Here is a 16739-nt window from a genome sequence, read left to right on the forward strand (position 1 = left end):
ATTTTTTTTTTTAGTGAATTGGTAACCCAGTATAGTGAAGCCATCAGCAACATAAATCCTTGAAAGCTAGCAGATGTGCCTTGTGAAATCAGTTTGCATCCTGGAAGGAGCCACTCTTTATCATGTATATACCTACATGTACATGTATGTACAGGCATACCCTGTCTAGTGTGGTTCCAGGAGACAGCGGTTTCCACAGCTACCCTGCATGGGCCATTTGGGGCCTATGAGTCCTTGGTCTGCAGAGTGTGCCCAGATTCCTCTTTCAGCAGACAGTGGGAGGTAATTTGTTGATCTGAATGAGGTAAACCAATGGGACAGAACCTTATTTGTAAGCTAGGAAAAGCTTCTGCATGTCCTGTTAGTGTTCAGTGGCATCCTGTTCACTGTATGAAATGTGGCAAAATCCCTAGGGCCATTCACTGCCTACTCTAGGAGGTCACCTTGATTCACCTGCTTTCCTGTTCCCATTGAGACTGATCCAGGAGTAGGACTCTTGGAGATTGTCCAGAAAAGTGAGACTTCTCCTGGCCCTTCAGTGTTTCCCTGAGTTCCTTCAGGTTTCCAGGCCCCCAGGCATGAGAGCTATCTAGGAAAACATCTGTCTCAAGCCCAGGGATTCCTAATCTGGGGGTCCATGAACTAGTTTAATATTTTGATAACTTTATTTCAATATAGCTGGTTTCCTTGGTAATTCTATATATTTGATTTTCTGCACGTAAAAACATTATTCCAGGAGGGGATCTGTAGGCTTCACCAGATTGCCTAAGGGGTCCAGGACACAAAAAAAGGTTAAGAACCCCTGCTTGAGGGAGACCAGGAGAGAAATTACTAAGCACTGGAAAGAGCTGAAGAAAATGTTCTTAAAATCCAGACTTGAGTAACAGGAGTCAGTCAAAAAGTTAGGAAAGCAGGGTCCTAAGAGCACAGAGACTGTCCACTTCCACATTGCTATGGGCTGCTTTCACACTCAAAGAATAAGAGCTATCACTCGCATATGTAGTATTTTACAGTACATGTGTGTTTCATGTAGGAACTGGAAGGGAATTCAGAGGAGATTTATTTCTATGCTCTCATTTTATAGATGAGAACACTGAGGCTCAGAGAAAGGAAGGAGTGTGCCCAAGGTCACCCAGCAAGTTAGTGGCAGAGCCAGGATTATAACCTGATCTGACTCAATTAAATGTTTTTTTTTTTTTCCCCAAAGGACCTTCTTGAATACAGAGGCAGTGTGGCATGGTGCATAGAGCCAGCCTTGGAGTCAGGAAGCCCTGGGTTCAAATCCACTTTCTGACTCAGACTGGCTGTGTGACCCTGGGCAAGCCTCTTCCCCTCTCAGTGTTCTAAGCAGCTCTAAGCCTAGACATTTGCCCAGGAGGTCCCGAGCAGCATTGGGGGAGGGAATTTCTTGATCTGGAAGTTCCCTGGGTCAATGAAATCCCGGGTCCAGGCCCCATCCCTTTGCTGTGTATGATCTCATTTCATCAGTTGCACTGTGAGGTTGGTAGGTCCAGGGTAGTTATCCCCATTTTACTGATGGGGAGGCTGAAGCTTAGAGCAGCTGAACTCCTCACCTGAGCTCGCCCAACTCCAGAATGAGAGCTAAGCCACTCACCTGCTTTGAGCCCAGGCAGGCTCTTTAGCCACGTGTGGCCCTTCTACCACCTGAAGCTCAGGAGAGTAGGCCAGGGTGGCTACGGCTCTCTCCTCTAGGCTGTGAGGCTTGGGTTCAGGTAAGGTGGACTTTGCACACCCAGATGTTTGCTGGTAGGTTGGCAGGAGGGACTGTGACCCCGAGCCTCCCACCATCCCCACCTGTCTCCTCTCCGCCCTCTAACCTGCATGATGTATTGATTGCCCCCTCCCTGCCTCACTCCATCTTCATCAGTTCTCACTGTTTTACAGTTAACTCTGCTGTTTGCTGCATGCTGCGTGAGCGCGAGGGCCCTGGTAAGATTCTGTGATTCCTTAATTCAATAGACCTGGCAGTGGGTTCTGGGGCACTTCCCCTCCTCCATTTAAAAAAAAAAAAGAGCCATCTTCCTGATTGTCTTGGACTTTTCTGGAATGAAGAAGTAGCCTGATGGAGCTACAGGTCTGAGAGGGGCTCCCCCTTGGCACAAGCCAGTATCCTCATGACTGCTAAACATAGGAAATTCACAAAGGGAAGATGTTTAGACTTTGTCGGCCCGGAAGCAAGACCCCATCATCCACCATGTGCAAAGGGCCTCAGTTCTGAGGCCATCGGGCCACCCTAAAGACAAATTCCTATTAACCATTCAGAAGGTATTGACTGAGCCCCTTCCTTATGCCCAGTTCTATACTAGGCACTGTGAGGATACAGGTTTGACTGGTGAGCCTTTCTGAGCTTGGCAAGAATAGACCCAGGTAGCTCGGAGGGGAGAGGTGCACAATAATTCTTCTTCCAGCTCCTGTGGCTTTTGGGAGCTTAGCCAACCAGTGAGTGGCATCCTCCATCTCTTGTGGTCCCAGTTCAGTGTTTGGAGTATAAATCCTGGGCTTCCCCAAGCTACAAGTCCTGAAAGGCTTCCTTGTGTCCTTTGATTAATTCCAAAATAGACCAGTCTCCTCTTCTGCCTTTCAACGCAGCATCTTCTTGGGCACTAGTGACTGTAGTGCTTGGAATTCTCTAGCCCCTTTAAAGAGATGCTTCTCAGGTCAGAACGGGCCCCAAAGGAAGATGGAAAACAAGCTGTCTTTGGCACTAAGGCCAAGGCCTGTCCTCTCTGTAGCCTGGTTGAGGATTGGTAGGGAGTGGGGAGAGGGAATGCCCAGAGATGGAAGGGAGCTCCCTCTACTCAATTGCATATTGGGTTTATTGGAGCTCAAGAAACCCTCAGACTATTCATTCATCCATTTATTGAGCACTCATTGCATTCAGGGTCATGAACCCAACTCTGTGGGGAAAGCCAGAGTCATTAGGAGATACAGGCCCTACCAGTGAAGAAGTTATGATGTAGATGGAGGTAGTGTTGGCAGTGGCCAAGCCCGCTCCTGTGGCTGGCATGCTGGTGCTTTCATCAGGCAGGTGGCATTGCTGCTGAGCAGCCCAAATGGTGGGAACAGCCCAGGAGCCACCAAATGAGGGTATGGCTTGAAAGGTCAGTCACCTCCTGGTACCTTAAGACATTAAACAGAGACAATCTTTTCAGCAGGTACCTTCTCACTTGCCTCAGTGTGGCCTCATCAACCCTTCTCAAAGCCTAGGGAAGAGGCAAGAATTTCAAAGTGGGAGGGGGGGGAGCTTTACTCTAGTGTCCCCCCACTCCTTTGTGTAATTTGATCAAACCTCATTTCACTGGAATATTTATGGAATGGGGTATTCTGGGTAATGAAAAAACTGACTAATCATCCAGAAAAAAAAATTTCCCCTCTTGAAACTTGGTCTCACTCTCAGTGCCTAGCATGGTAGTCTCTTGATAGGTGCTTAAATGAACGTTTAGGTTGAATGGAAAGTTTTTTCTAAAATGTCTAAGTCTACTTTCCTGCCTTAGTAAATAGAGTATGGCAACCTGAGTTCGGGTTTCCTAATACTACTCACTCTCAATTTCCATAGCACTTTAGGGGTCCTTCACAACCTCTCTGTGAGATAGGTGCTACAGATATTATATTCCTATTTTACAGTTGAGGAAACTGAGGTTTAAAACAGGGAAGTGACTTGCCCAAGGTCACACAGTAGTAAGTGACAGATCTGAGATTTGAACCCAGCTTCTTAACTCCAGATCCAAGGCCCAGTCCACCTCTCAATGAAGGCCTTGGTGTCATTGTTCTGAGAGCACCTGTTCATTGCCCAGTCCTGGGGATGGAGCTGGGCATGGCTAGAGTCCAAGCCAGGCCCTGGATGATGTTTTCAGTCCTAAATCCCTGAACCGCTGATCTTGGGCTTGGCTCCTCCTAATGAAAGGGAAGAGGAGCAAAAAAAGGGACCACTCGCTGGGTTCCATGTAATCACCATTTCACTGCACTTGGCTAGCCACTGATGCGGTTAGGATTCTCAGAGCAAGTCCTCTTCTGGCCACCACTGAAAATAACCCCAGGCAAACTAGTATCAAATTATAGCTCATTAAGTCAGTTTTGCTGTAACTGGAGGCCAAACCAAACCCTAATTCATTAGAAACTTTGGCCTTTTTTCCCAGGTTATGGGAGATTATGGTGGGGACCGATCCCTGAGTCCTTCCTGGGGTCTGTGGTCAGTCAACCCCCAAAACACTCTCTGCCACAGGCTTAGCTACTACCTGCTCTCAGGACGGCTTGAGGCACCCCTTCTTTGTGTGCCAGGTTCACCATCAAAGAGATTCCCTTTGTTCCCAGCAAGTTCATACCTGCAGCCAGGACTGGTCTCTCATAGCTTCTTTGTCCTGGGAGGCTACCTGCAGATTTTTATGAAAGTAATATCTTGTGTAGGGTGGCAAGGTGGCACAGTGTCACAACGTCAGGCCTGGAGTCAGGAAGACCTGAATTCAAATCTGCCCTGAGACACTTACTAGCTTGTGACCCTGGGCAAGTCACTTCACCCTGTTTGCCTCAGTTTCCTCATCTGTAAAATGAGCTGGAGAAGGAGGTGGCAAACCACTCCAGGATCTCTGCGAAGAAAACCCCAAATGAGGTCACAGAGAGTCGGACACAACTGAAATGACTGAAGAACAACAACAAAATCTTGCACCCCACTGGATCCTCACAACAATGCTCTGGAGCTGATAGGGGAGCAGTCATCATCCTCTTTGCCCCCCCCCACACACCTTTAAAAGAAATCAGATAGAGAAACTATGGCTCTGAGATGCTGGACAGCTTAATCCAATTCTCTTTCCTGTACTGTATAAAGTGCCAGGAGTCAGAAAAGACCTGGGTTCTAATCCTGGCTGACACCGGCAAGCTGTGTCTTGACTGACATTTAATAAGACTCTACTTTTCTTTGAGCCTCAGTTTCCTGTTCTATAAAATGGGGATGTTAATGCCTGCAGTTATTACCCCCCAGGATTGTTGTGTGCAAAGTGCTTACTTAGTAAGCCTTAAAGCTCTAGAAAAATGAGTTGTTGTTATTGCTGAGTAAGCCTAATGAATACGTCCATTTACAGTTATTGCACTTATATGCATATCTGAGATTGTCCCTAAAATTGCTGATAATTTGTTTAAAAGACTGGAGAAATTCCTTAGCTGACTGAGATCCACAGTGTCGGGGACTCAGGGGTTGGGGGGGGCAGTGTAGCCCATGGGAAAGAACTAGGAAAAGCAGGAGCCCTGGGTTCCAGTTCTGGCCTAGTCATTTGCTTTCTCTGGGACTCATCTGTTAGTTGGAGGTGGGGGTGCCTGCCCTGCCTATCTACCAGGACTTTGAAGCTCAAATAAGATGAAATTTGTTTCAAAGCTTCAAGCACTATCTGCGCTATTCTTCTGGCTATTCTGGTATCTCTATTCAGGGCCCCCAGGATACCGAAGTAGCTTCTCCACCTAGGGCAGAAGGCAGGGAACTTCAGTTACCCAAGCTTCCTCCCAAAGCATCAGGCACTAAGAAGAAATGCAACTCTAAGTAATTAAAAAAACAAAAACAAAAAAACTAACGGTGGGCCCATGGAACCGATCATGAAAGCTCCCTCCCTTCTCACAGCAGAGAGGCAGGGGACAACTAGGCCAGAATGGTGTATGCCTTGTCAGATCCAATCGCTTTATCAAATGTTTTTGTTTAATTATTTTTGCTACAAGAGAGGGCTCAATTTGGGGGTGGGAAGCAGATAAAGGTCTGTGCTATAAACACAAAAAGCATCTAGAAAATTTTTCTTTCTTTTCTTTTTTCTTCAAAAAAAAAAAAGGAAAAGAAAAGAAAAAGCAGGGGCTAAAGGGGCCTCCCCTAAGCAGACAAGGAGGCCTAGGGGAAAATCTGAACTTTCTGATTTTCCCAGTAAGAAAGGAGATATAGGGGCCTGCAGCATCTAGACACTCAGCCATGCCTCCTGAGAAATTGTCCAGTCTCCTCATTGTGAAGAGGGGTACTGAGGTTCAGACCCAGTGCTCAGGAAGAAGGGAAAATAATGGGGGGAAGGGGTTTAAATGATGCTGCTGGCTCATTCTGGGGCTGCTGAGGGGGAAGTGTGCATATGTGTATGAGGGTTACTAAAAACATGTTCTCAGTAACTCGTTCAGTAAAACTGCCTACATTTGAATTTGTTTATTCATTAAGCACTTTGAAAATGTTCTCCCCCCCTCCCCTCCGAAATGGAACTTTCAGTTTGGACTTCCGGTAGACCTAGCCTTCCTGGAGGCTCCCCCTCCCCAGAGTCACGTGCCACTCAGTGAGCCGTCCCTTCTTTTCCTTTCTGTATAGGGTTATAGAATTCTGTAGGTCCTCAAGAGTACACTTAACATCTGCTAAAGAATCCTGGAATTTCTGAGTTAGGAGGGGCCTAAAAACCCTCTAGACCAACAGATACCTAAACAGGAATGCCATTTAAAGCACCCTGCCCCCCAATAAGGGAGTGATATCCAGCTTTTGCTTGAAGATTTCTAATAAAGGGGAACTTCAACTGAACAAGCCCTCTTCCACGTGACATCCCTTAAGATACTTGAGAACAGTTATAGTATTCCACACCCCTCCCCCAGTCTTCCCTAGGTTAAATGTCCAGTTCTTAAATGGCATTAAATCAAGGCTCTCCAGTTCGTCCGTGTCCTGCCTAAAATGTGCCACCCTGCATGAAACAGCGTCCTCTTCATGCAGGCTAAGAACCTGGTGATTTTCTTGGTGCTATATCACGCTGTTGATCTTTACTAAGCTTGCAGACCACCACCCGCCCCCGTCCTTTTCACCAGAACTAGTGTCTAGCCAAGGGTCCCCTCTCTTGTCCCTGTGAAGTGGGTTTTTTTTTTTTAGGCAATTGAGATTAAGTGACTTGCCCAGGATCACACAGCTAGTGTCAAGTGTTCAGTCTGAGGCTGGATTTGAACTCAGGTCCTCCTGACTTTGGGGCCACCTAGCGGCCCCGAAATTTATTTTTTTTTCATCCAGGTATAAGAATTTATACTTGTTCTATTTCATGTTATCTGCTATTAGCCTGTCAAGGTCTCTTGGAATCCCGACTCTTGTCGCATTGTCCCTCAGTTAGCTAGCCCTCCCAGGTTGATATCATCAACCAAGGGAATGGCCAGGCCATCTCTGCCCTTATGCTGATTGTTGATACAATTGTTCACCAACACAGAGCCAGGCACAGAAGCCTACTAGCTTCTAGATCTCATTGTTCCATCTTGTCCATAGGACTAGCGTTAGGCTGTGTCACACTATAGAACACTCTCCCATTCTATGGGTGAGTCTATGTTCCTGTTAGAAAGGGAAATTTCTTCTGATTTTTTCAACCCCCTAGACCGTTGTCCATGTTTATCCAGATCAGGTGACTCAAGCTCCTAGAGGGCAGCTGGGAAGGCTCTTCCTCTTCCCTTATTTAGAAGCTTCCTTTTAGCATTTTTTTCTCCTGTCTCTTCCAGGCCAAGGACATTCTCCTTGGCAGAGAAAACCAAAGTGCCCCCCCCCCCAAAAAAGAGTTGAGTGACGTCTTCTCTCCATCATCAGTCAGTGTCTCCCACACCCTGAGCAGCCATTCTGACTCTTCTTTGATCTTCCTGTTTCCCCAGTATATCTTTTTGTTTTGTTTTTTGTGAGGCAGTCAGGGTTAAGTGACTTGCTCAGGGTCGCACAGCTAGTTGTATACATACCCGTGTACATAATGCATGTACCTACATATACACATGTGCATGTGCACAGGTATACTGCACACACATATACATGTACATGGGCATGCACACTGAACATGCATTGTACGCATACAAACATGCTCCTACATACACAAACATGCATGTACATGTGCATTGTGTGCCTGCACCCTACATATACACAAGCATGCATGCATACAAACTCATATATACACATATAGTACTTATATGCAAGCATGTACATGTGCAAATGCACAGGTATACTGTACATATACATGCAAACCCCTGTTTATCGTCCTTAACTTTCCTTGCTATCCTCATTTCCTCCTGTGTTTTAGCCCTCCTGACACTGTTTTGGCCAGACTGTGTGAGGCTTTTGAATTCATCTTTCTTGTTCCCCCCTTGTTTCCATCTTTAGTCCCTGGGGTTGTAAAGCTTCCATTGGTTGGCGAGTTCCCTCTGTATCCAAAGTGATCTCTCTGGACCAGAGGTGTCAGACAAGTGGTAGCCCACCAGCCCAGCCAACTTAAATTGTCATTGGGAAATATTTAACAAAAGAAATGAAAATACAGTAGAACACAGATAATGTGAATATGTGGTTTTCTAAGTCAATATCCAGCCAGCAGACATCCTTGTATGTGGTTTAGTGGCCCTTGTTTCTGTATGAGTTTGACACCAGTAGTGGAGACAGCTCCCCCTTTTCCTCATTGGAATTGTTTCTCTTTGTGTCTTCAGAATTCTATTTTTGAGGACTTTCCCATCCCTCTTGGGCTTACTGCTCCTGCAGATTGTAAGGCATGGACAGGGTCCTACCTAACTTTGCTCTCTTTTATAACTGACTTTCACCAAATCTAGGCTATGTGTCAGGCTCTGCTTTCCTCTCTTCTCTATCACAAACTCTAGCACCAAATGGACACTTCTCTCCAGAGTTCCCATCATTTCCCACGCCAACAAGTCCTTTCTGTTGGTGAGACTCACACCCACAAGAGAATTTACCCTTGTTGCTTGTTTGACCTTTGGAAGATGAGATGATCGCTAAGGCAAGTGAGGAAATTCTTGTGACTTTGCCTTTCCTGGTCCTTTCCCTGCCTCTACCCTAGGCTGGTTCTGGGTCCTGCTTGCGTTCAGTCTCCTAAATTTCCCTAGTTCTTCTTTGTCCAGGTTGCCTATAGTATATACTCCAATGTTAACATCACTTCTGTTCCTGCCCCAGTTGCTCATAACCCGACTTTCCACCATGTTTCCCTCACTATGGTTACTGGATTTCTTCATGAGTATATCTTCATAATATACAGTGCTCCTTTGCCCTACCTTTACCTAGCCTGATTCTTTGAGATAAAGTAGCTATACCCTTCCAGAGCCATATTCCTGGTATGGTTCTCGTTCTACCAATCTCCATGACATTCCTGAGGTCCCATTTGCCTCCTTGCACCAGGACCTCTTGTTCATCTTGCAAGACCGCAGGCAAATCTATTCTTACCAAGTCTTCTCAGGTGTATTCTATCCCTGCCTTGACCCTGTCATTCCTATATTTAAGCCATGGGCCATAAATGCAAATCACCATTCTCAGACAGCATATTCTTAAACAGCAATTCACTTCCCAAATCTGCTTGCCTTCACTGGACAGCCATGATTTTAAAAAACATTTTTAATTTAATTAAAAAAAGCCCCACCCACCTCCACCACCTGCATTTCTTAGGTCTTCAATTTTCTTACTTCAGACTTTCTAATCTTTAGCCATGCTTTCTAGGTTCCTTCTGGCGGTGTCCTTTGTACCCGTATGAATCACCAAAAGTGACAAGTTTTGGGAGGTTCTCTGTCACATCTTGGATACAGCAAACCTCTGTGTTGCCATCAGCCAGCTGGCTGTCACTCCCAGAAGACTGGCTCCTATCATTTTCCTCCCAGCTAATGCCAGTCACCTCCCAGAGGTCTGAATTCGCCATTGCTGGGTATGACCACTCTCCTCCAGCTTGTGACGATGCAGTCCTGTCCTCGGGCTCCAGGCCACTCCTTGTATGGCCCAGCTAGGGCTGAGAGCAGTGCCTCTCTGGAGCTCCCACACTGCTAGCAGTCACAAAAGCAGCACTTCAGATGTTTTCTGGCATTGACAACACATGCATAAAAAGTGTTCTCAGATGTCTTCTCCCATCACATGCTCTCCCCTAGAAGGCTGCTTGCCTTGCCTCTCCCTAGTTCTGACTTGGCTCCAGACTCTTCTGCCTAATATAATAATTCTCTAACTTGCTTATTCACTAGGGACTGTGACTTTTACGGTTTTCACCTGCTGCTTTGAGGACTTTTGATAAATTCATTCATCTCCTCATTAACCCGACTTCTTCATCCTTTTTCAGTCCTGAGTCCCTCTATATGAATGTCACATAACTACTCTTGTGAAATATCTATTACCATGACCCTTGCCTGTCACATGTGTCCTCGTGGCCTTGTTGTGAGACTGGGCGGGATACCAAGGAAGGTCCCTTTGGTAATTCCAATTATAACCCCCTTGTCTGAAAGGCCAAATTCCAGGCTTTGGCAGGCCATGTGAAAGAAGGCTCTGTGGTGTATCCAGTTGCCCCATTTCTCTGAATTGCAGGTTGAAAGTTGGGTTGGCATAAACCTCTCTGCAAGTTTATCTTGGGAGCATGGTGAATTTATGGATACCAGAGCACTTCCCTCCTCAGCTGGTATAGGAGGAAAAGGACAGCTTTCTCTTCTGTGAGTTCCAAAGAGGATGTTATTACACTCCTATGGAGCCCAGAGGGAGAATGGGGCTTTATGTTATCAATAGTAACAAGTAGAGTGATAAGACTTCTCTCTTTGGAGATGTTGGAGCACTTTGCTTATGATGGCCCAAAAGGCCTGGCCAGGGCCAGGGGTGGCAGTTCCCTTCCATAGACTCAAAAACTGATCTCACAAAATATTTAGGTATTCGAGTATGCCCTGCTGACTCTTTATCACCTCGTCATTTATTTTCTTGACAAATCATTGCTGATTTTAAAATGTCAAGCACATAAAACACAAAGTGCCCAGGGCAAATAGCAGTGTCTACTGGAGATACAAAGCATGATTTAGACATAAAGGGTGATACCATAAGGAGAGCAAGGAATCATTTACCTGTCAGATCTATGGAGAAGGGAAGAATTTATGACCAAACAAGAGATAGAGAACATTATAAAATGTAAAATGGATAATTTTGATTACATTAAATTAAAAAGGTTTTGCACAAACAAAACCAGTGCAACATAACGAAATGCAAAATGGATAATTTTGATTACATTACATTAAACAGATTTTGCACAAACAAAACCAATGCAAGATTAGAAGGAAAGCGGAAACCCAAGAAATGATTTTTATGGCAAGTGTTTCTGATAAGGGCCTCATTTCTCAAATATATAGAGAACTGAGTCAAATTTATAAGAATACAAGTCATTCCCCAGTTGGTAAATGGTCAAAGGATATGAACAGGCAGTTTTCAGATGAAGAAATTAAAGCTATCTATAGTCATATGAAAAAATATTGGAGATACAAAGGAGGGTCCTGAACGTGACTTCTGGCCAAAAATTTGGACTTTTCAAAAATGTTAACAACCTGAGACTTATTTTCAAATGGCTCCCACATAACAGGGGTTCAAGAAGTTTTTTTTTAAAAATGAGCAGCCCATTTCCACATAAGAAGGGTATGGCCAGTTTTTAGGTGTGCCAGGCAGCGTCTGAGTTTGGAAGAATCTTTGGGGATTGAAAGAAAAGGAGTCCTGTGGCAATGATGTTGTAGCTAACATGCCGTCTTTTTGACCTTCCTTTGCAGTAACCCGTGGCTGTGTACGGAATAGTTTTCCCTGCTACAGCTGGAATGGACCCACACTTGGCCTTTTAAGCTGAGGTTCCCTCTTTGAGAGCTTCTTCTAGCATGCCAGCTATGGCCCCCCTGCAATAATCAGCCCCTCCCTTTACCACTGTCTGTCCCCCCCCCATAGCCTGAGTCACCTTCCCCAGTGCAGCCAGCAGTTTCCACTGCTCATTTATTTAGTTCATACACAGGCGTATGGATTTGCTTTGAGTTTTTAGTGGGGAGGTTGGGGGAGTCCCCCTTAGCCTTTAGGACATCTAGTATTAGAGGATTTTTCCCTAAAAGCTAGGGAAGTAGACATTTCCCTTTTTTGCCAACCAAATGCCAATGCTATTTGGGCATGGTGTAGTCACTGGGGAGTTGAAATATCTTCACCTTGATTGGCCAGTGGGCCAGTGGTCTGTGGGCAAAGATACTTCAAATGGCTCCAGTGAATACCTAGTGGTGCTCCCCTCCCAAACAGCCAAATACTTGGCCGTCTTTGTGGCTTCTGGTCCCAGGGAAGCTGTATTGTTGCCTGTTTGACATAGAAAATCTCTACTCTTCCTAATATCCCCAAAGAAACCTAGGGGAGTATGTTCTGCAATAATGATTCCCGCTGATGGTGGACTATTTGCATTAAAAAAGAAAATCTCCCTGTAGAGTAGTGAGCTGTAGAGAATTGTTCTCATTTGATCTTTGCCTGAACCTTAGAAGGGAAGAATCCCTGATTTACTGGAGAGCTGGTTGAGATCCAGAGATTTGTCCTGGGGCTCTCAGATAGAAAGTATTCGAGCTGGGATTTGAACCCAGGTCCTTTGACTCCAAAGTCAGCATTCTTTCCACTATATCAAACTGCATCTCCTCTGGATATATGATTTACACAGCAACAGTGGAACCCAACCGACTTGTTTTCTAGTCCCATCTCTCAGTTAACTATCTGTGTGATCCTGGTCAAATCCCTTTCCCTTTGTGAGCCTCAGTTTCCCCATCTGCCACAGGAGATCATTGAACTGGATGACTTCTAGAGTCCCTTCTAGCTCAGACATTCTTTGATCCTGTGAAGTCCCTTTCCCTCCCAGTACCTTTGTTTGCTTCTCCATAAAACAGGGTCCTTTGCCTTTGCCATGCTTCTCAGAATGGACAACCTTATTCAGAACTCCATTTTCTTGTCAATGCCCAACCTCTCTGTAGAACTTTTCATAAATTCCCTAGGCATCATAGAACCAAAGACCGTCGGAGCTGAAAAGGGGCCTTAGTGTCTATATAGGCCAACCCCCACTCATTTGACAGATGGGGATGGATATCCAGTGTCAGGGGGCCCCTGGTGTTTCCAGTGAGCACTGGGGAGAATAGAAGATGCTCTTCCCTTTCCCCTTATAACCCATGTGTGAAAGTAAATTCTGACCCAAGCTATTAAACCATGGATGAACACATTTACTTTCTCAGGTAACCAAATATTACTGTAAAGACAAAAGGAATGTCTTTTTTCCTTTAGAAAGCTTTCTAAATTTTGATTGTTGCTATGATATAAAGCAAAAGGCGGCCTTAAGAGTTTGCCTTTAGGGCACACCTCCTCATGGCCAGGGCTTTTCTATGTGTACCTTGGACAGCTCCCCCACCCCAAATGGAGCCAAGAAGTTGGCTCTCGGGCTGCCAACCATTGCTTGAGATCATTTTGATATTAAATGCTGATTTGAAAAAGTGCTTGCATGTTCTAATTAAAGCAAACTGATTTTCACTTGCGTGTGGTCTTCTTACAAGCCCCTTTCAGCAGATTTCCTGGGGCTCTCTGGAGAGCCCTGATTTCCAGAGTCCAACACTCATGGTGCACTGGGATCTTCTCTCACCCTCCCCCACTTCCTTGCTTTTAATGCACTTCTTTGGCTAATTTCATGTTTTCTTTCTCTCTCTCTTTCTTTACCTCTCTAGCTTTTTTTAATCTTGTCTTCGGCAGCTGCACTAAGTGGAAAGGAGAAGACTGCCACTGTAGAAGAGTTAGGGTCCTATATTGTCTCACAACACAGCCCCAGTGTCCCCCCCTCCCACAAGTATTACCAATGGTCATGTGTCCCTAAGCCGGGCAAGAGGCCATCTTCTTATATGCAAGTGCCTTGTCATTACCTAACAAGGCACAAGAGAACCAGCTTTGATGGGGACCAAACTTCAGTCATACAGAGCTGCAGCAATCACCCAGCCTCAGCCCAATGCCAGCCTTGCCCACCTCATAAGTGCCCAGAGGCAACGAAGGGTCGATCTGAGACCGGCTCAGGGTCTGAGACCACATGAGCCAATTGGGCTCATGGCCAATCTGAGACCACACATGGGTGTGGTAGAAGTGGGTTGGTTTGGGTTGGATTTTTTTTTTAAGCCAGTTCAAGGGTTTCTGTATTCGGCTGATATCCTACATTCTTAAACACGGAAGAGAAATTCAAGAGACATCATCTGTCCTTCAACAAGTGAGGAAAAATGGATCTACCAGCTAAACCCAGGTGGCGGGAGAGACAGGAGGGTACAATCAAGTAGGAATAAAGATAACCCTTTAATACAAGCTTCTGGACCCTTTGGGATCCTAAGAGAGGGTTTCTGCTCAGACCAGGAGCCAGGAGGAAGAGCTAGCCATATGTGGTCAATCTGTCCTGAATTCTTGGATTCACTTACACCTAGATTCCATGTGCTCTTAGTTTCTCTCATGCACCCTCACCTCCACCCTTTGCCACTGTTCTGCTGACTCTTGAGGGACCCCGCCCTCTGCATGTTTTCCAGGCTCTTCCTTATCCTCTTCTCCTTTGCCGTTTTTGCTCAAAGGTGTCCCCACTCAAAGCGCCCTCAGTGGCCAAAAGAAACACCTCCGAACCAGCACTGTTTAGCTCAAAGCCTTTCTACAATCCGTGTCAATTTTCAATAAAATAAAACGTGCAAAATGGTGGTGTGATCTGATCCATCTCATCTCTCAGGAGTTTGTCTTTCTGTGGATTAGAGGAAGGAAAATAGACAAATGTCATCCCCAGCGGTTAAAAGACAATTCACCAGACTAACTTCAGAGTGTAGGCTGGTGAATGGTAACTTCAGGGCTGGTGCTGGGTGATTTGGAGATGAAGAGGCTGGTTTGAGAGCCAGTGCTCCAAAGGCTGTGTCCAAAGAGTTTGGAATTGTCTTAAGAGCACTCATAGTTGTCAATTGTGGTTTTCTGGTTCAGTGAGAGGGAGAGAGGAGGATGTTTGGAACATGGATTCAACATGAGCATGATTCTGGTGAGTAAGCACTGCCCAGGGAAGGGCAGAGCTTGGCATCCCCAACTGTGCACTGGGACCTGGGTTGAGAAAGACTGTGGCAGACAGGGTGGTAACACCATCTCTTCCCATCAACACAATATATACCAGCAGGAGGTAAGAGCACTGATGGAAAGCAGAGCTGTAACAAGGGCAAGGCAAGTGAGATACTTGGGGGTGCAAAGCTCAAAAAATAGAAGAAATGTTCACCTACTATCTCAAGTGTCCCATGCCATTAGGATTGCCCGGGGAGGAGGGAAGAGGCAATTTAAATTCTTGCCTGGGGAATGAGATTAGTCAGTTATGGTGATCAATTCTAACTTATACAGCATACCTGAGTTGGCTTTCTGAACTCCTCCCAGTTTCTATTTGAGGAAGAGATTTGGGTTGGGGGAGACAAAGGGTAAGCTAATGTCCCAGGGCTCAAGATGGGTTTTCAAATGAAGTGGTCAAGCAAATTGAGAGGCCACATACAGGGGGTGTGATTTGAGGGGCATTGCTATGGGACCCCTACCCCTCTAACATCTCCTTCAATGCCTTGCCATGGCGTCGCCCTCCCCTTCTAGCTGGTTGGAAAGGCCTCATGTATCAGGAAGCTAATATGCCCTACAGACAGTGGGCACCTGTATGTTGCATCCACTGTCACCTATAAATGGCATCTGCTGGGGAAGGAGGATGGGTGGCCCAATGGGCACAGAGGTAAGTTTGGCAGCCTAGGTTCATCTGGTCAAACTGCAGGGGAAATGAGAACCATGCTATCCACTCCAAGATGAGCTGAATGTTGCCCAAGTTGATGTAAACATAAAAATCACGCTGAGTGGGATAGAGAAAAAGAAAAAAAAACACAGAAACTCGAGAGATGTTGGGTAAGAATGAGCAGCTACCCCAGATCCTGAGGAAGGATCTAAGTCAAGTCCAGATTTCAAGTGGCAGGGTGTGGTGTTGTGGGAGTTTTGAAAGGTAGCCATCCTGGTGGCCTTACCCACGCCAATATCTTCAAAGACAAAAACTCTGACTCTTGCAATATCCCTCAATAAATGGTGGTCCAGCCATTTCTGGAAGACTTCTGGTGAGGGGAATACCAGTACCAGTTTAGGCACTTAGGAATATCTCTAATGGTCATGGGGATAATAACCACATCTGCCTCACAGGACTGTTGGGAGGATCAAATAAGATAACATAAAACACTTTGTGAATCATGAATTATTATAGAAATGCTAGTTATATCATCATCATCATCATCATCGTTATTATTATTATTTATTTTTGCCTTTATGTAGAGCCCAAATCTGCCTCTAACTCCCAGCCACTAATCTTGTTCTGTTCTCTGGGGCAAAGCAGAATGAATGAATGAGGATTTATTAAGCACTTAATATGCAAAGCACTGTGCTAACTGATGGAAATAGAAGTAGGAAAATAAGACAATCCTTGCTCTCGAGGAGCTCAAATTCTAATGGGTGAGACAACAGAAATGGAAGGTTTCAGCTGTGTCAGATGGTCCTGAAGATGCAACAGCAAAACAGATGGTAATGTCTCTTCTATAATGTTTCCATTGATAAAATCATATCTGTTCCTGATATTGAACTGTTTGACAATGCCAAGGACTCTGGTGGTGAGAACTTTCTTTTCCAGGGCTTTAGAAGCTGAGGTTGCTGATGAGAGGGGGGGTGGGGATACAGCATCTTCATAAGCTATCCCCAGATTGCATCTCCTTGGGGGCTGGTCCTGAGATGATGGCTCAGGGGCCAAAGCTGGAAATAGGGCTGATGATTGAGGAGGTGGTGGTGGTGTAAGTCTCCGGGTCTGGGGCACACTGCCACTCCTGGGGCTCTTGGGCTTACCTGCCCACCCACTAGTGGCAGTCAATCAGTGGTTGGTGTTGGTGGTGTCAAAGAAGGTAGGCCCCTTTACTATGAGGATTGC

At 45.6% G+C, this 16739-nt stretch overlaps 1 protein-coding gene across 4 annotated transcripts in view; it reads left to right on the forward strand.

Moving 5' to 3' along the window:
- Window positions 1-13599, forward strand: part of SEPTIN6 (septin 6) — a 59045-nt gene extending 45446 nt beyond the window's left edge. The window contains exons 10-11 of one of the 4 annotated variants that reach the window (XM_078147927.1): window positions 1906-1950; window positions 13477-13599. In XM_078147927.1, the coding sequence (XP_078004053.1) occupies window positions 1906-1909 (4 nt within the window). In that variant the 3' untranslated portion in view covers window positions 1910-1950; window positions 13477-13599. Of the gene's footprint in view, window positions 1-1905; window positions 1951-11523; window positions 13286-13476 lie in introns of those variants that run through there. The other 3 variants (XM_020975118.2, XM_020975117.2, XM_020975115.2) reach the window with 3 other exon arrangements.
- The last annotated feature ends 3140 nt before the right edge of the window (window positions 13600-16739 follow it).

Source organism: Phascolarctos cinereus, unplaced genomic scaffold (assembly GCF_003287225.1).
Source record: "Phascolarctos cinereus isolate Bilbo 61053 unplaced genomic scaffold, phaCin_HiC Scaffold_8;HRSCAF=390, whole genome shotgun sequence".
Taxonomy (NCBI): domain Eukaryota; kingdom Metazoa; phylum Chordata; class Mammalia; order Diprotodontia; family Phascolarctidae; genus Phascolarctos; species Phascolarctos cinereus.